General features: G+C 53.0%; 4 protein-coding genes across 4 annotated transcripts; all 4 read right to left on the reverse strand.

Moving 5' to 3' along the window:
- Positions 1-78: 78 nt before the first annotated feature.
- On the reverse strand, positions 79-4,165 carry CONPUDRAFT_162893 (uncharacterized protein). Its single transcript, XM_007766983.1, has 4 exons — positions 4,128-4,165; positions 3,960-4,077; positions 3,590-3,903; positions 79-3,540 (listed from the first exon to the last, which is right to left on the reverse strand). The coding sequence occupies exons 1-4, from the start codon at positions 4,142-4,144 to the stop codon at positions 195-197; spliced, it is 3,795 nt and encodes a 1,264-aa protein (XP_007765173.1). The 5' UTR covers positions 4,145-4,165; the 3' UTR covers positions 79-194.
- A 1,302-nt stretch (positions 4,166-5,467) lies between these two features.
- CONPUDRAFT_118755 (aromatic compound dioxygenase) lies at positions 5,468-7,080 on the reverse strand. The gene is made up of 6 exons (XM_007766984.1): positions 6,818-7,080; positions 6,563-6,765; positions 6,368-6,496; positions 6,171-6,295; positions 5,937-6,110; positions 5,468-5,877 (listed from the first exon to the last, which is right to left on the reverse strand). The coding sequence occupies exons 1-6, from the start codon at positions 7,033-7,035 to the stop codon at positions 5,710-5,712; spliced, it is 1,017 nt and encodes a 338-aa protein (XP_007765174.1). The 5' UTR covers positions 7,036-7,080; the 3' UTR covers positions 5,468-5,709.
- A 3,811-nt stretch (positions 7,081-10,891) lies between these two features.
- On the reverse strand, positions 10,892-12,633 carry CONPUDRAFT_70519 (uncharacterized protein; the record flags this gene model as incomplete). Its single annotated transcript, XM_007766030.1, has 11 exons — positions 10,892-11,107; positions 11,171-11,231; positions 11,279-11,519; positions 11,571-11,702; positions 11,755-11,814; positions 11,874-11,875; positions 12,142-12,170; positions 12,248-12,293; positions 12,394-12,445; positions 12,466-12,498; positions 12,561-12,633. The coding sequence occupies 11 exons, from the start codon at positions 12,631-12,633 to the stop codon at positions 10,892-10,894; spliced, it is 945 nt and encodes a 314-aa protein (XP_007764220.1).
- Positions 12,634-13,117: 484 nt separating this feature from the next.
- On the reverse strand, positions 13,118-15,739 carry CONPUDRAFT_80218 (uncharacterized protein). Its single transcript, XM_007766158.1, has 16 exons — positions 15,598-15,739; positions 15,444-15,528; positions 14,908-15,388; positions 14,824-14,856; positions 14,748-14,767; positions 14,665-14,679; positions 14,575-14,613; positions 14,491-14,519; positions 14,433-14,443; positions 14,353-14,381; positions 14,297-14,303; positions 14,115-14,174; positions 13,930-14,061; positions 13,641-13,878; positions 13,528-13,588; positions 13,118-13,470 (listed from the first exon to the last, which is right to left on the reverse strand). Exons 3-16 carry the CDS (start codon positions 14,975-14,977, stop codon positions 13,189-13,191), a joined length of 1,026 nt encoding a protein of 341 aa, XP_007764348.1. The 5' UTR covers positions 14,978-15,388; positions 15,444-15,528; positions 15,598-15,739; the 3' UTR covers positions 13,118-13,188.
- Between the last annotated feature and the right edge of the window lie 1,766 nt (positions 15,740-17,505).

Raw genomic sequence — 17,505 nt, forward strand, 5'->3', positions numbered from 1 at the left:
CCGACAACATACTTACTTCCATTACCTTCTTCCGCGTAAGCACTTGAATATTTTTGCTCGTGCAAACAGATCCCTATGGGCAGCTGCTGAGTTGTACGATGTACAGAAGACCAACTGAGTACATGATACTGTACATCGGGTAAGGAACAAAGATGAGAAGGTACGATATATCCATACAGACGCATCCTGAGCTACTATTCCCTCGCGAAAAGACCTATCGCCCTGCGCAACACTGACGGCCGGGGCTTCAGTTGTTCTTTGACCTGCGTTGCTATTGGCGTCCCAGGCTCGTCCTCGCCCTCAACCTCGTCCGATAGTGGTGACATGCGAACGCTTGCTTCAATCTCGCCCTCCGAATCTGTACCATCCGAGATGCTGATGCCATCGTCATCGACCTCGCTGACATTGTCGGGGTCGTCTTCAGTCTCTGTTTGCCGCATCTCCAGGTCCTCATCTTCATCTAGATCGATCGGCATCTCTTCCGCCTCCGCCCCACCCGTTTCGTCCTCGCCCCCGTCTGCCGCCTGCTCCTCTTCGCCAAACCCGCCTTGCGCCTCCGAATCATCCGGCTCTGCCTCCGCACCCATCGACAGTCGCTTCCACAAAGCCGCTCGTGTCTGCTTGGGCGGTTCGTAGTCCGAGCTCTGTTCCTGGCTCTCGAGATCGCCGCTCACGACCTTGTACCTGAGCCCGCTCGCGGACGTGCGTGCCTGGCTCCGGGCCACCGTGCCGGTGCCGCCAGAGCGCCTAACCAGAGGCGTGCTCTCGTCGTCGATCTCTGCCGCCCACCGAGACGCACCGCTCAAACGCTTAACGCTCTGCGGCTCCGGCACGCTCCTCCTTCTGTCCGCACTTCCACCCACCAGACCACCCAACACATCCCCCGCACCGCCCCGAACCGCCCCCACCTCCGACGCCCTCCGCGCCCGACTCTGCCTCCGCACCCGCCTAAACACCCTGTCCTCATGGCGCGCGACAACATCGTGCAGCGCACGCAGCGCCTCGTCCGCGTCGCGCAGGTCGCGCGTGCGCTCGATGCACGCACGCACGGTCTCGACGGCGAACCCGTGGTGCGCGGCCATGCGCGCGATGATGTGCGAGTAGCCGTGCAGAGTGATGAGCGTGTGGTCTGCGGGGGAGAGGTGATCCAGTGCGGGGAGGTCTTGTAGGACGAGGGACGCGTCGGCGGAGGAGAGGGAGGGGCGGGCGGGTGGGGCGTGGTGTGTCGATGGAGATATCGGGTCAGACACTCGGCTTTGGTCGAGGCGGATGGACCGGGAGACGGAGGGGAACAGAGGCTGGGGATAGGGCCCGTTGTCGGAGTCATATTCTTCTACCGCGCGTGGTGTAGATATCGTTACAGGTACTGATATCCTTGCCCGCTTTCGCTTGCTGACCGTTCTGGTCGCGAGTATGTTATCCGAGACGCCGCGAGCAGACGAGGACCCGCGCGATCGCGATCGAGCCTCCTCCGCAAGCGCGACGAAGTCGACGCTCGGCGCGTAGACTTGATGCGAGGAAGTGTCATACCCGCCGAACGTCTGGCGGCGGCGTATGAGGTCGGGGTCAAGGTGGCGAGGGAGAGCAGGGCGGGGTTGCTCCTCGGGGCGTTCGCTGGACCTGGACCTGGAGCCTAGTGGGGGATGAGGGATGGTGGTACGAACAGAAGTGTCCAGAGCAGAGTTGTCGTCGGCCCTCGATTTTGACACAATTACAGAAGTTGGGACGTTGGACACGCGGAATGGAGATGCGTCGATCGTACTTGGAGGCGTAAACTTGCGTATGCTGCGTTGCGAAGTAGGTGGTACAGGGGACGTGGCCTCGGTAGACGGAGGCTCAGGAGCCGTTGCACCCAAAACGACGGAATATTCATCGCGAGACTCAACATGAGGCCGAGACTGGGACGCAGCATCGTTCTCCACCTCAGCTACAGGAGCCGAGGCGACAGCACTGGCCTTCTTCTCCGGACTCGCAGTCGCAGACGTAGTCCGTTGCGTAGAGTCTACACCACCGGGAGCGGTCAAGCTCGCCTTCTTCAAAGGTGAATACGACCCGTCGATAATCCTCCTCCCAAGCTCGCGCATATCTTGACGAGTCGTCGATGCACGAGGCCTTGCTCCTGAGCGAGGTGTAGGGGTAGTGCCTGACGCTGGGGCGCCGACAGGGATCGCGGAGGGCTCGGGTATGCGAGCAGGAGACGGAGGGACCGCGGTAGACAGTGTAGGCGCAGGCGCAGGCATCTCGTCGAGCGTGACCTTCGAGCTCGACGCTACAGCGTTGGCGACCGTGGTGTCATTGACGTGCTCCAGCCTACTGGACGAATGCATGGGCACGGCGGGCTCGACATTCCCGTTGAGTCCTTCTTGCTGATCGCGCTGCGCTTGCTCGCCGGCCACTGCCGCACCGCCTGAGCTCGTGCCCACAAACTCGCTGAGCACAGCTCGGACCCCCCGCCGAGACCTCCGCCTTCCCTCCGCCTCGGCAGGTGCGGGCGGGACAGCTGACGTCGAAGGGTTGGTGTACACCTGGCTGAAAGGGTGATGCCGTAGTGTTTCTGGCTCTGCTGCTGCTGAACGCGGCAGTTTTGGTTGACGCGAGATGTAGTCGATGTCTGGCCGCACCCGGCGAGTTGGGGGTGGATACTGAAGTGGAGGCAGAGCCTGGCTGAATGGATGATGCGCCTCCTCGAGTGGAGGCGAGGGCGAGGGCGAGCGTCGGTGGGATGGAGCAGCGACCTTCTGTGGGGTCGGCGACGCCAGATTGACCATCTCCACATCCCCAGCTGGGTGGCCATTGGACTGCTTCGTCGGCGTCTGTGGCTCCTGCTGCGCCTGTCGAGGCTCCTGTTCTCGCTTGCGCCTCTGCGACGCCCGAATAGGGGGCCACGTCTTCCTCGGCTGGCTCCCTCCACCATCTTCTCCGTCTTCGCTCTCACCACCGCCGCCTCCCAAGCTCTCCTTCAGCAGCGGCCGCGGGCGACCCCGGCTATCCTCGAGCGAGACACCGTGCCATCCGTTCACGGTCCTTGGGAGCGTTCGTGCACTGGGTCCGTTACGCGTCGTCGGGGCAGAGGCTCCCGGACAAGATGGCTGAGGAGCAGACGGTGGCGGGGTGCCGAAGATGTCTTCGTCGATTGACAGCGCGCGCTTGCGCTTGAGCGGGGTGCGGGTCTCTCCGAAGGGGTTGAACGAGGGCGAGGGCTGATGAACGGATATGGTAGAGGCATTGGCGAGCCCACGGACGCCGGGGGCGGTGTGGTTTGGCGAGGAGAGAACTTGCGTGTCGGTTCTAGTCGGAAGCTCGGGAAGCGCGATGGTGTGAGCCCCGTTTACATCCTCACGGGGCTGGTCGTTGGCTGGTGGAGGGGATGGAGATGGAGGCGCGGGAGGCTGGCGGGATGTCGAAGCTTTAGGTGTAGGGTCGGGATTACGCGAGGGGGACGAGGTCGTGATTCCATTGGACTGTGGTGGGGCAGACTCGGTGGTGTCATTGGGAGGCTCCCGCGAACTGTGATCACTCTGAGGGAGCGACTTCTTCTTACTATCGATGGTGTTAGCACAGGAAACAAAACCCAGAAACAAGAACGTACGCAGCGGACGAGCACTTTCCGTTGACTGCATTCTTCTTCGGCGCCTTCGAGGCGTGCTTCGAGCCCTCTGCCTCCAGCGTTCCTCCACTATCCCGCTCACGGGCTCGCGTCTCATGATTGATCTTGACGCGCTTGGATGCCGGTCGTTTCGCGCTCTCGGTTGTAGGTAGCTTCACTGGAGGTGCGTCCCTCTTGATGCCATGCTCCTTCTGATACTTCTTGATCTGATAGTTGTACCATTCCTGGTTCTTCTCATATTGGGCACGCCAGGACTGCCAGCTATGCCGGCTTGACCATGGCCACTGGTTGTCGAGCTACGATAATCTGTTACTGTTCCGTAAGGAGCTGAAAGAAGGAGCGGGGCGCGTACGTTCTCGTAGAGTTGGATGTAGAGGCGGTTGCCGCAGCGGCCTTCCTTGGGTGGGTTATTCCTTGCGATGTATGCGACGAGCTCGTCCTGGTCTTCTACGGTATAGAACTCGCGTATCCTGGCAATATATCATGAGGTATCGTTGATACAAAACGAATGGATGCGTACCCTCTGCCCCTTGCCATTGCTCCTTGATCTTGAGTGTTGTGTTCGACCGACGCGTTGACTGGAGCGCGTCGGAACGCGTCTCACATGGCTTCGCTTTCCATAAGAGGCATGTGCTCCTTTCTGCTCCTTCCCGCGCACGGACCACCCACCGACGGGTATATAAAAGGCGCGCCCGACGTTGGTTATTTCCTTAGAACATACTCAGCTAGGATCTATTCTATAGAAACTAACTCGAGTCTCGCATGTTTACACATGCCACATCCTTCAAGTCCACTCGATGATATTCGCACCCGCTCTGTATAACAGAGAACATGGCCTGCCCCTCGTTGGGCGGGTCTCGATGACGTTTGGCACGGCGACTGTCGCTACCGCTTGCGGTGCCACGGAAGCAAGCCAGCGAGTGGGGTGTCTGTCTGATGGGCTCTTACATACTGTAATTTGTACCTTTGTAATAAAGTGCTTTTTCGTCGTATTATCCAGTGTGACATTGTGTGTCCGTCGGTTAAAGGTCTTACGCTGTTGTTAGGCTGATACCTCCGGGCATCGTCGTATCTTCGTGATGAATTCGTTGCTGAGCATACTTGATTAGTTCATGCTAGTCAAACTAACCAGGTGCAGACTTTACCTTGTCTATCAGGATGTGGCTATCGTTGTAACTCGACGCAAAGATTGGTGCCGACTATATGCAGAAATGAGTGGTGGGGTTGGTCTCGAGCGCTGCTTGCTCTACCTACGCTAACGTTTTGATCTTTTCTCTGATAGTGGTACCATTTACCATTGCAGCTGCAGAGCTTCTCCAACGGCTGTTCCGGTGGGAGGTAGTGAGACACGAGCGAGCTGCCTCTGAATCCTCACCTCCCTTCATTCAGGTGTTCATGGTGATTCAGTTTTCCATCGTCCCCGAATCAATGGTTGGGAAGCTGCGTCACTTCGTACGTTTCACAGACATAAAAGGACGGGCGGTAACGGGGGAATGTGTCTCCGTCAAGCGCATCGATGCTTTTTGCGTCTATAGCTCCAAACTTGGCTTTCGAGGAACGTTTTGACTCGTCCTTTGCCTGCGGGCGGTGATGCACTGTGTCCACTCCGTCGCCCCTACGAGGCCAAACCGTAGATGATGTTTCGGGCGTCTGCTCAGGCGTCTGCCCCGGAGCATTGATCGATGACATTTGTACCTGCTGCGGCTTTGTACTGCAGCGCAAGTAGGAGTGTATCTTCAGTGGGTGTTAAGTGTGAGGCTCATTCTCCGAATACTGGTCTTGGATTATTCTGTCCATATATACCGCCTTTACCTAGGTAGCGTCGCTAGCCAACCAATTTCCTACATTAACAGTGTTTGCGTTCAAACGATCTGAGTTCCTATATTGAGTATTATATAGATCATGTGAAGGAGTATGCAGTTGAGTGCGGAAATATACACGTAGCCTATCTGGAAAGCAGCTAAGCTACTGGCTCATTAAGTCACGTCCTGGATATAAAACAAAACTACCGTTGAAGGTCCCTGCATCTGTTAACCACACACGTCGCACCCGAGTTTCGCGGCCTAACCCATATCAAGCCACTAGAGGCTTAGCTCATACTTTCAATCATCAAACAGCGGCAGACCGGTCTTCTCGTCGATCTGCGTCCTTGTCTCGCGCGCCTCAGCCTCAGTCCGCATGACAATATCTTTCCGGAGGTACTTGAATCCTTCGGCACGCTTGAACCCAAGTGCCTTAGCGCGTTCAGGGTCGTTAACTTGCTCGAGGTTCTGCGTAGCCCAACGACGTCAATCCTAGAAAAGGGAGGGACAGAGGGGAAGGAACGCACCACGACCAAGCTCTTCTTCACGCCAAATACTGCATCGCTTTGTATAAACTCGTCTCCAGCAGGGTAGAACGCGGTGACGAGCTTGGCATAGCCGGGCGCCTCGAACATCATGTGCAGGTGCGCGGGACGCATGTTGTGTCGCCGCATGTTGAGGAGCATCTCGCCGACGGGGCCCTACGGATGCGATACGCCGGTTAATCGCCACAGTAAGGTGTGGGAAGGGGAGGGACCTACGTCACCGGGGATAGGATATGGAACGGGCACGACAGCGCGATAGCTGTACCGGCCTTCTGAGTCGGTACGTAGACGGCCACGGCAGTCAGGCGCTTCGCGCGAGGTGTACTGGGTGTCGTAGAAGCCTGCAGGCACGTGGGATGACGTCAGACTTCGGCACGGGCGAGGAAACAGGCAAGGGATGTGAGGAAACGCACCATGGTCGTCCGTCTCCCAAGTATCGATCGTGACGTTCGGTATCGGCTTACCATCCGTACCCTTCACAGTACCCTCGACGAACATGTACTCGCCCTTGCCCTCCGATGCAATCGAGTGGCCGAGCTCGACTGGCGAGGAGAGCAAAGTAAGCGTTAATCATCCATGCTCGGACTAGTAAAGGAAGCAGAACGCACCATCGGCAGCATCCTCGGTGAAGAACGGCCCTAGAACGCTGGACTCCGTCGCACCCGCCGCGGGAGGGTTGTTGATTGCATCCACGAGCGCGGAGATACCGAACACATCCGAGAGCAGGATGGTCTCTTGGCGAATCGGCGTGCACGTCTGGCCGACGCGAGTGAGGAACTCGATGGCTTTCATCCACTCATCCGTCGTCAGGCTGCAATGGTGATCAGCATGCGGCCGTTACATCATAGAGGGGGCAGACGTACCTCGTCTCCGTGATGAACTGGTGCATGTGTCGGGTGAGGGTCTTGAGGAGAAAGCGTAAGCGTGGGTCATGCGCCTGCTCGAGGAGTTTGAGGATGTTGGCGGTGATGATCTCAGGTCTGTCAGGCAACGGTAGGTTGAACTCGGGTGCGCCAATACCGTTGGACACGGCGTGGTGCACCTCGTCCTGGGGGAATGTGGTCTGGGCGTCAGCAGGCATGATGGTGTTTATTGTGTGCTCTAGTGAAAGAGCAGCGGATTGAAGTGGAGGCAAGGTGTGGATGGCGGTAGGTGGTGGGATGAGGTGCTTGAGCTGCTACGAGGTGCGGTCTATAAAGGACTGGGGAAACGAGGATCGGTGCGGTTCGGATGAAAGGTTCATCCATGCGGGGGCATCTGACAGGGTGAAATACTGAATAGGCGGTCAGTATAGGTCAGACGGTACGCGGTGCTCGGGCGGCTCTTGGTCTGAAAGCGCAACTTACTTTATCGCGGCGCCCTTGCTCGTCCCCATTCCTCCCGCTCTCAACCCACCACGTCGGCTTCATCGGATCATTTGCGCGGCCGCCTGCTTTGACATCGAACGCGAAGAACTGCTCAACGGTGACAGCTGCATGGTAATATGGGGCGAGTCTGAGACTTGAGTCTGACAAAGTCTGACGGTGCAATGAGACCAGACGCGCGAAGAGTTTTCTTTCCCGATGGATATACCTCACTCCCACGAGTCGCCCATCCGACGCGTCAAACTGTTCGCGCTACCCAATTGGCCCCTATCTATGACCATCCAGACCGCCCGCTTACTCACAATCTAGGTAAGTTTAGCATTAAGTCTACCGTGTCCTGTTGAATAAAAGAACAGCAAGTGTAAGCGCATAATTAGAGACGAAGGGCCTGTCAACGTTCCTTCGACGACACCATCGCCACGCCTCAGCTATAGAGTAGAGTTGTTAACTTCCGGCCCCCGAGTCCATCAACTCTATAACTCCAGTTCGTCCGAATCTCGTCCGTGCTGCTATGAAAATGAACATGAGCGTGATCACCTTCTAACCCCCGCAACCGGCCGCCGCGCGCCTGCCCTGACTGGAGTCCTTTGCAGCTTGATCGACAGTGCCCAGTCCATCATGCTTCTGCCGCATCGTGCTTTCCACTGTTGCGGAATAAGCGGTGATTCCTGTCAAAAATCCAAACGATCAAGCCGGCGGCCGGCTGAGTTTGTCTAAGCCAGTGAACTTTTGGATGGATATGGACGAACTGACTAACGATCATATACAGACCGCACTGCGCACCTCTAGGAACCAGCACGAGGCGGGCTCATTGACAACGAAATTGCGTGAAAATATGGATAGATATGGATGACCTGACTAACCACCGTATGCCTGCTTACAAAGGGTGGTGCATTATATTGGGGCCAGATTTCCAGGCAGGGACTGCCTTAGTGTCACCGTCACGATTGCTTTGGCAATCTTTACCCCAAGACGTCCGGATCCTACGCAACTTGAACAGATTCTCATAAGGACCCGCGCCCCAATAAGCATGGAAACTCGGAAGACTATAGGTAGACGTCTCCGGTAGACGTCTCCTTCTGCGATAAACGTATTGATCAGATTCACTAGCAGCATCAGAGCACAGAAACTCACACATATGAGTCTATATGGAATACGCTATGTCGCCCATCAAACAGGGGACAGAGTATGGTGCCAGTTGCCCATAGTATACTTGACCGGAAGACATTTCCGAGCAATGCCCTTGACGCGCTGAGCATTGGGCGAGATCGTAGGCGACCTTTTCAACCAGAAGAATGGCTCAAGCTGTATCAGTCGTTCGCACTGCAAACAAACTGTCGTCTTTCTGTTACGAAAAGTGAGTGAAGAAGGCGGACAGATGAAAGCCTTTTTCACCCATCTTTTGCTGTGCGAAAAGTTACTGAAAAGATGAACTTTTGCCTCCGAGTTTGCATTTCTGTGCGGAGACTAGATAGAAACACGTTCAAATCGGGAAGGTAAAGTCCAAATTCGGTAACCCGCCAAATTTACCAGCGCAATATTGACGCAATTGCCGGCTAAAAGAATACCTTTTCCTGTGCAAAAGGGGGTCCCAAAACTCGGAGGGAAAGGCTTTCATCTCGCCACCTCTTTCTCTCGGTTTCATCCCGAGTAAAATCGCTGTTTGTCTGCAGTGTCGGGAGTCTTCATGCATAAGTAGAGAGCCAAATTCATATTTTTCGTGGTCGGGTATTTATTGAGATATGTTTTGAAGAACGACCTCAATCTTTGCGCTATATATATATTATCGAAAGGGATTTGAGGATGCTGTAGCCAGAGTTTGCGATGCCACTTGGTTTGCACTTGGTCCAATTTCGATCTCCGACTCAACCTTGCCTTTCATCCGAGTGTCGATCCTGGAGCCCAGTGGAAACGTGCTGTGCTCGAATCGGTGGGAATCCGGGCGGATTGGTGAATTGGAGCATAGTAGGGCACATCTTTGATTTCTCATCAATAAAAGATGGGCACATTGGTGAAAGCCAGTGCATGTGACCTTGACGCGATCATAATACCAAGGGGTTCGGCGCATATGGCAGTCAGGCAACTAGATACGGGCCCGAACTTCCCGGTGTTGCTTCATCGATCGTCTTTTTCATGGATGGAATATTCCCAGAGGCGGTCTGGGGAAAAGGAAGTATTGCCGTGTTTGCTTTGTGAAATGCTAAGTCTTTATATGTCCCGAAATCGACATAAATCATCGTGTAAGAGTCCTGATTGGCTCGGACAGTGAATTTATATGTGATATCATTCTGCGTTTGTCCACTGAATAGACAGTTGCAATGCCCTCGTAAAACTACATTCCAGTAGACGCGTATCTTCAAAGTAGCTGTTGCTTGTAACAAGCTTCTCTGAAAACAGTCCGGAAACTCTGTAGTTTTGATCCCCGCTTGTTACAGCCTTGCGCGAGGACGCGTACTTCGCTCTCCCTTCTTCTTACCACCACCACCCTCTTCCCCACCCCGAACGCCACCTGTACGCACTTGGTTACGTGCACTACAACATTCTACTGGTTGCCACAACATGACTCTTCCACGTTCACTACACCGGTCAGCCTCTCTAATTTGCATCACTCGAGATTACTTCTGATCGTCGAGTTCACGAGTAGGAAGGGATCGAGCATTCAGGTGAGCCGATTCCTGCAATACAGTTTACCTTATCTTTGCTCAACGACTGCACAAAGCTTGTCCTCTATGTGGTACGTACTCGCTACCTCTATCATCGCACATCATAATTGATTTCATCAACAGGCTCGCGATCGGGCGTATCCAGCTAATACCACTGCTTATTATTTGTATAGATAGCCGGTATTTATATTTAGTAGCCTTTAATACATAATATCAAGCTGCTTTGGAATTTTCGCCATGGATGGAATAAACCAGATTGAGTCGTATTCAATTATGGCAATTAGTTATTTAAATTGAGTTCACGTATTCGTGAATGCGTGCACCGATATGAACCGACGTGCCCGGATCCGAGCCAATGGGCGTCATGAATTGGCACCAAAAAATCGGTGAACACTCCAGCCATCGGTTCGCATTGGTGTGTATCAGTGCATCAAAGAAGCACCACGGGATATGCTTCGATTCACCAATCCGCCCGGATTCCCACCCATCTGAGCACAGCATGTTTCCACTGGGCCTGGAGGCCATGGCTCGCGCAGGAAGTTGCCGCGTCTCGTCTGCTCGTTTCTCTCCGACTTGGCACATCTGTATACAATTCGTACCTCATCTGACGCACTAACCTCTCACTGCATATTTGTATGCCCTGCTAGGACTCTCGAGCAAAGATCAGTGCTCGGCTCTCGTCACGCGTCAAGCACGATGTTTGTGACTACGTCGATGCTCTCTCGATCAGAAAGCTGTGCTCGATCACTCGTTCTTGCTCAGCTCAACATTTTGTCGGGTTTCTTTGATATATTGGCCGAGGTATTTTGCTTGCTATCTCTCACTCTGATCGCGGTCGGACCTGGGCGACTCTCTCACAAACCTGCCTTGCGCGTGTTGATCAGACTTCAATGGAGATGGGAAAGACGTACTATGCTCCACCAATGCGAGTGCTACCACTCAAGAAATCTAGAACTACTGTAGTAAGCTGGCGGTCATATGACTCCTCCGTCGTGTTCCTCACAACTCCACTGTCCTCAATGCAGAACTGGCGGATGTTCAAAATCATGCGAGGGCCACACAACGAGAACATGACCACCTGGCCTGCGTAGAGAAAGTTGATATACCACGCGGCCGCCGCATTAAGCTGTCCAAATCAATATTAACAAACCGCTCACACATGATCGCATACAAGTGGGGAAAAACTTACTGCCCCGACCTCACTCTTGGGCATTGCCCACTTGGACGAAATGCACAAGCAAATCAGGGCGCTAAACACACCGTCAACTAACCGTTGGGGAATGAGAAGAGCTCTCACATGACAAAGTAAACGATGTTGTCCCGGAGCAACGTCGCCAGGAGGTCATACACCAGCCTTTGCCTTGATTGTCGCCGCGCTGACCGGAGCCGAGTAAACCAGCGATAAAGCGCGAGAATGCAAAGTACGATCTCAAAGAAGATTGGGACCGACACGTTGAGTGCACTCATCCACTCATCTTCCCGGGAGAGCTTGTACTGCGGTACAGGACAGTATGCTTTGCCGACGAATAAATCCGCTCCTGTGAGGTTGTGGTATCATGGCCAGGAGTTTCTACAAGTCTCGAGCTTACTCGTCTCCTGCTCCGTGATGAACGTGAGACTTGCAAGTGCGCTAACTTGCGAAGCGACGAACAGCACAACCAACAACGTCGAAATCGTCCTGGCGGGCCGATATAGCACATGAACTCGGTGTGCCATAAGTCCTGCACATGGTTAAGTCGAACGTAGTCAAAGTATCGTTGGGATGAATCGCACCCTGCACCAATAGTAAGAGGATGGCTTTCGTGGCCATCGTTGTGATGAAGAGCCTCTTACCTTCGACAGAGAAGTAAACGTCAGTTATCAAGTATAATGCACCTTGCGGGAGCACTTACACCTATGAAGGGAAGCACACAGGATTCGACATGTTGTAAGTCAATCTCCGTGGCGAACTATAAAGTCCCACTCACATAGGCTAAAATGGTCGGTTTTAGGAGGGTCACATCTATGTCGCATGACTCACTGGTAAGAGAAAGACTGGCAGTCGATATACTGACAGCGTCCGTGAGCATCAGCATCCCCGTGAGAATGGATACAACCATACCACAGAGTATTCTACTTGCCTTCAGCACGCAGTTGTGAGAGAAAGGCTCGTGAACTCACAAAGCGAACATAACCCCAAGATACCTCATCTACTTCATCCCGTCAAGCTATTGTCATAAACACGAGATGGGTGGGAAGTACCAGTAGATATAAAACTGAGATGTACGTGAACTTCCTGCTCTATCATGCTGTCGTCAACAGGGATGATAGTACTATCAATCTCGAGAAATTCACTTACCCATATCAACTCGACCTAGATCGGAAGCTGCAACTTAGCCCTAGTCGGGTGGGTTTGGCCATTTTGACACGTACCTCCTCCCCAATATGAGCCACTGTGTCCCATAGCTCAGAGATGCATGGAGAGCTGGAGGCAGGAGTACTCACAGTAGTCATAGAAGACCGTAGCCAACAACGCGACTAAAAGTGATATGTTGTAGTTAGGGAACCAGACGAACACCCATTACCGCCAAACAACCCACCACCGCCATAAGACAAGATCAACGCGTATCGAGATTCGTCAACGAGGGCTGCCGCAAAGGATCCGACAGCCATTGAGAGGCCCGGTCTCTTCCAGGAGTGAGAACGACGCGTCCGGGAATGATGGCAGAGCAAGAGAGAGTTACAATGCGACGAGGAATGGCAGCCTCGGTCCTAATATCCAGTGTGAGTTTTTTTGGACATCTCTTACTCTTAGCGAGTCGCCCGTATGGGCATATGTCATTCTTTGATCGACAAATGATCGACTAAGAAAGGGAGGAAAACTAGACGGTTGACGTTCGCCTCCCCTGCGCCTCCAATTATGCAGGCCATACGTACGGTAAGAGCTAAGGTAGGCTAATGCGATGATTCACGTTCAGGTTCGAGACCTGTGTAAGTTGTGTAAGTGGGTCCTCTATCCTCGAGGACTTGACTCGGTCCACGGAGATAATAAGCTCGGCACAATTCAAATTCCTCTCGCGTGGGCTTTGGGCGGCTTTGAGCAGGGGGCAAGAATGCAGTCCGCTGACATACCCGGGAGCAATCTGGGAGACCCTTTCTCCGAAAACATGTAAGTAAGTTTGAAAAAAAAGGCGAGCTGTACACAGATCAAGAGTATGCTATAGTCTTCTACACCTCGCTACTATGTATGTTACCTGACCTTGAGCCACTGCTCCACGCTGAGTGTACGGTGTATACACCACCAGATGTTCCGGCGCCCAAGTCTTGTAGCGGAACGCTAGTGAGCTGTTGACGTTGAGGGCTCAAAGTGGTGGTCGCACTTGGATCAGATGCTCTGTTCCGCGCGTGGTACCGGCAAATATTGAGAATGATGTGCGGACCACATAGCGAGAACATGATGACCTGACTTGCGTCGACCACGCTCGTGTACCACGCAGCTCCTATGGTGAACTATATGGGGCGGCGATGATCAATATCAAATCTCGATGGTTAGGTCGACCAAAGTACCTCGTCGATGGCCCTCTGAGGTAGCGCCCATTCCGAGGACAAGCACATGCAAATCAGAGCGCTAGTAACAAGATTAGATAGTCGCTACTGCACATGCAGGTAAAGGCTCTTACACCAAAAAGTAGACGATATTATCCCTGATTAAGGTTGCTATAATGTTGTTGACGGACCACTCCATAAATCGCCGACACGTTGATCTGTAGCGGGTAAACCAACTGAACATTGCGAGTGCGCAGACCAAGGTTTCGAACGGAATCACGAGGGAAACATTAAACGTCCTTATCCACCGTTTGTTGTTCATATCATATGGAACAAGAGAGCAATATAGCCCGTCAAAGGTTCGATACGAAGCTGAGAGATTGTGAGTAACAGCGGCCCCCACACGTTGTGGAACGTACTTACTAGTTTCCTCGTTCATTATCAAGAACAGCCCAGTTAGCGCCGTAGCTTGTGAAACAACAAACGACACGAATAACAGGATAGCGATTGACTTGCATTGCTCATAAAGCACATAGACGCGAAGTGCCATCAGCCCTGGTATTTGTCACGTACTGGCCGATAGCATTTGATTGTGGAGAATAGCTCACCTTGGATTAACGGCGCGAGTACTGCTTTAAACGCTGTTGTCACGATGCAAGAAGTTTCACCTAAAATGTATACCGTAGTTAGGCGTGACGAAGGCAGGCTGTAAGGGGAAACCTCACATCTGTGTGTCGAGGAAGATCGTATGTCAGCCGTTAATTGCTAGGTGGATAGTGGGCTATTACGAACGGAAGCTGGCAATACTGTAAGTGATAATTCGTCAATTGAGCATCTCCGACGTACCGTAGAGAGGGAAACAGGTAGTCGATACACTAGCAAGTTCGTTAGAGAAAGCGCGCTAATGCAACCGAGCGGAGGCATACAGCATAGCGTTCTGCACTAGTTGATTATACGTACACGGGAAAGGGATGGTGCACTCACATCGCAAAGATTATCCCGATATATCTCATCTGTCCCTCTAAATCAGGCTACCATCTTAGCACGTCGGATTGATGGAGTTCATACCAGGAGATATAAAGTAGAAGTGAACGTGAACTTTCGACTCTGTGACACAGTGTCAGAAGGACTTGGGATGGCATGCATGGCAGGACTCACCCAAATCAGTTCTACCTAAGAGATCGAAGCCTGTATTCAGTCATTGCAACTATGAACTAGCTGTTTCCGTCACGTTACCGTACTTCTTCGCTGAGATGTGTTACTGTCGAGACCCTCAAATTAGCTATCAAGGACAAGGTAGACGCTATAAGTCCTTACCGTAGTCGTATAAAACTGTCACCATCAGCGAGGCTACGTTACGTCAGCATGCTTACGAGCACGTGCATGCCTTCGATGACGAACCATCGGCATAGGACAAAAGAAGTGCATAGTGGGGCTTGACATTGAGGGTTTTCACGATGCCTGCGTCCATTGATAGGTCTGGCCGATAGCAGGATGACTGGAGACGTCGTTGCGGGGATGATGGAGGAAGAGACGCACGACGGAACGGCAGGTGTTTCTGGGCCGTACATATGAGCTGCCGCCGTAAGTCCCTTTGAATGACCCTGAGTTATAAGCGAACAGCCTGATTAAACGCATCAAGATGTCCCCAGTGCTGCGCGCAACACGCTGCCAAGCGCCCAGATGGAGAATTTTGACAATCTGAGTCCGTGTCTACTGTCCACGTCCAACCTCTCGAGCGGACGCTGGCGCTGATCTGTTCATCAAGATGGGGTCTAACGCAGAAGGTCAGCTATACCAGGCATTTGCCATGCGTAATCACAAGTTGAAGTGTGGCCATTCAAAAGTACTTGCGGTAAGTGTTACCGGGAGAATTCGCAAACTGCCCCCATCCCTGCGCGTTCATCATGTGGTCGTGATGGAAATATCAGACCCACCTCGGTCCAGAACTACAGCATCCATTCTACTGTCCACGCTCTGTAGCCTCCACGAATCATCCTCAATTCTTGTGATGGCCCATTCCTATCAGGGTTTAACACAAGAACATAAATTTGGAGACGTCCACAGCGCTAGACAATTGGAACCCCGTACCCGTGCGCGCTCGTACCCGGCGCCTTTGATACGAGAAGGTGTTGTCCATGCCCCCGGACTCTTCTGGCGCAACTGGAACCAGGAAGGCGGCAATATATGTTGCGTGAAGTCACCCAAGATATTATAGGTGATGAGATCTGCACTACTGCACAGTGCACGACATGCTGGGAACTTGAAGGCAGTCCCGTTTGTTGATGTCTGTTTCGCCACTTTCCTTCTCCGCTTCATCCCCCCTGTCGGTCCGTGAGTCAAGCATCGGCCTGCATCTGCTCTCCCTCACTCATTCTCCGAATCATAGGTCTGTCTTGTTTCTCCAGGAAGCATGATCACCTGGTTGAACACGACAGAGCGTCTACATCACTGCTCAAGTATAGATGACGAAATCTCCTCCCATTACGAGGAGATCTCTGCGCATCATGGAGCCATACGAAAGCTACGAACTCGACGCAACTTACTCGCACCCATCAACGATTTACCAGATGAGACGCTCGCCCATATCATATATTTCCTCACACCATTGTTTGGGGATGATGAGAGCGGCCTATTTAGCGCAACACATGTCTGTCGCGTGAAGTAGTGCTTGCGTATCCCCACCTATGGTCGGCCATCAGGCTGCAGTCCCGCTCTTCCACGTGATTTATCCGGCTAATGCTCAACAGAGCTATGGGTGCGCTTCTCATCGTTTACATTTACGGAGACACGTTTAGCAAAAACCACGCCTATCTCATTGAAGAGCTTTTCAAAGAGATCTATCGTTCCAGAGAACTGTAGCTTAACTTTCCTTTCGTCCAACTTCTCGAACTCATGAACCTCCTCATTTCTGATGCTCCTGTCCTCGAACGCTTTCATCTCGACGCTTGCCGTGCCAATGCTTTCCTTCTTCCACGATGTCTCTCAAGTAATTACTCCAAGCTACGCAGTCTAATCCTCACCGTCTGCGCACCGCCCTGGGACTCTGCAAACTTCAGAGGATTAACGCGTCTCGAGCTTTGGAATTTAGCGAGCCTATCACCGACCCCAGATGAACTATGGTCTGTTCTACGCGGCATACCTGCTCTACAAGAGCTCAGTCTCTAGGATGTTCTTCAACATTTTGACTCCCCATCATCGTCTTGGGATAGAGTTGTCGCTGTTCGCTTTCCCAGCTGCATGAGACGGTAGTCGGAGGGTGAGTTTCACTCAATATGCGCACTTCCTCTCCCTCATTCACATTCCCCCCGTTGCTCACCTCGATCTCACAGTCATGTTCATAGAGCATCGGACTGGGGGAAGTATCCTCATGGCCTTGCGCTCATCCCTCCCATAATGTTTCAACATCATCGCATTGCAGTGGATCCTATACGCACGCTCTGTACAGCGCTTCGTGAATTCGTCAAATTTGATGTATATGAAGTACCTTATCAGTTCAACCATGGGGACAACCATGAACCAGCGCCAGAGTGTGGATGACATTCCAACCCTTTCTTTCGCAACATACAGCATTACAGCCAGATCCCGGGGACAAACCCATACAGCTCTTTCTGCTATGTAGTACCCCTCGTCTCCATCCATACTCTTCACATGGAACCGGCCAATGACTTCGGTTATAGTGACATACCCACAGCGTTGCCCCAGATTCGGACCTTGGAAGATTTGATAGACGGGCAGAACTTGGGTCAACTGATTGATAGCTACTTGCCAACCAAGGGAACCCTAGCCGCCGCGCCCCGACTCGAGGTCCTGGTCATTAAACCATTCGCGCACCCTTGCTTAGAGCGCAATGTCAAAGGGATTACCAATACATTTGAGAGGCGTGCACAGGTCATATCGCGTCTCACCGAGCTTGTTGGGGAAACATCTGGCTTTCCGACGAGGAATTGGTTAGGCTAAGGTAGAGTGTTCAGATGGTTAAGTGGGTCGGAAGAAACC

This window comes from Coniophora puteana (genome assembly GCF_000271625.1).
Source record: "Coniophora puteana RWD-64-598 SS2 unplaced genomic scaffold CONPUscaffold_2, whole genome shotgun sequence".
Lineage (NCBI taxonomy): Eukaryota > Fungi > Basidiomycota > Agaricomycetes > Boletales > Coniophoraceae > Coniophora > Coniophora puteana.

What these genes read in the sequence shown, in the direction of transcription:
- CONPUDRAFT_80218 (XM_007766158.1), bottom strand. Translation starts at nt 14,977, where the DNA reads ATGGACGCAGGCATCGTGAAAACCCTCAATGTCAAGCCCCACTATGCA. An exon ending in CTTCTACTTTATATCTCCTG is followed by an intron (nt 14,520 to 14,574) that starts GTATGAACTCCA and finishes TTAGAGGGACAG; the next exon opens with ATGAGATATATCGGGATAAT. An exon ending in AATATCGTCTACTTTTTGGT is followed by an intron (nt 13,589 to 13,640) that starts GTAAGAGCCTTT and finishes TCTTGTTACTAG; the next exon opens with CGCTCTGATTTGCATGTGCT.
- CONPUDRAFT_118755 (XM_007766984.1), bottom strand. Translation starts at nt 7,035, where the DNA reads ATGCCTGCTGACGCCCAGACCACATTCCCCCAGGACGAGGTGCACCAC. An exon ending in TTGGGAGACGGACGACCATG is followed by an intron (nt 6,296 to 6,367) that starts GTGCGTTTCCTC and finishes ACGTGCCTGCAG; the next exon opens with GCTTCTACGACACCCAGTAC. An exon ending in CATATCCTATCCCCGGTGAC is followed by an intron (nt 6,111 to 6,170) that starts GTAGGTCCCTCC and finishes TCGCATCCGTAG; the next exon opens with GGCCCCGTCGGCGAGATGCT.
- CONPUDRAFT_162893 (XM_007766983.1), bottom strand. An exon ending in ACATCCAACTCTACGAGAAC is followed by an intron (nt 3,904 to 3,959) that starts GTACGCGCCCCG and finishes AGATTATCGTAG; the next exon opens with CTCGACAACCAGTGGCCATG. An exon ending in GGAAAGTGCTCGTCCGCTGC is followed by an intron (nt 3,541 to 3,589) that starts GTACGTTCTTGT and finishes CACCATCGATAG; the next exon opens with TAAGAAGAAGTCGCTCCCTC.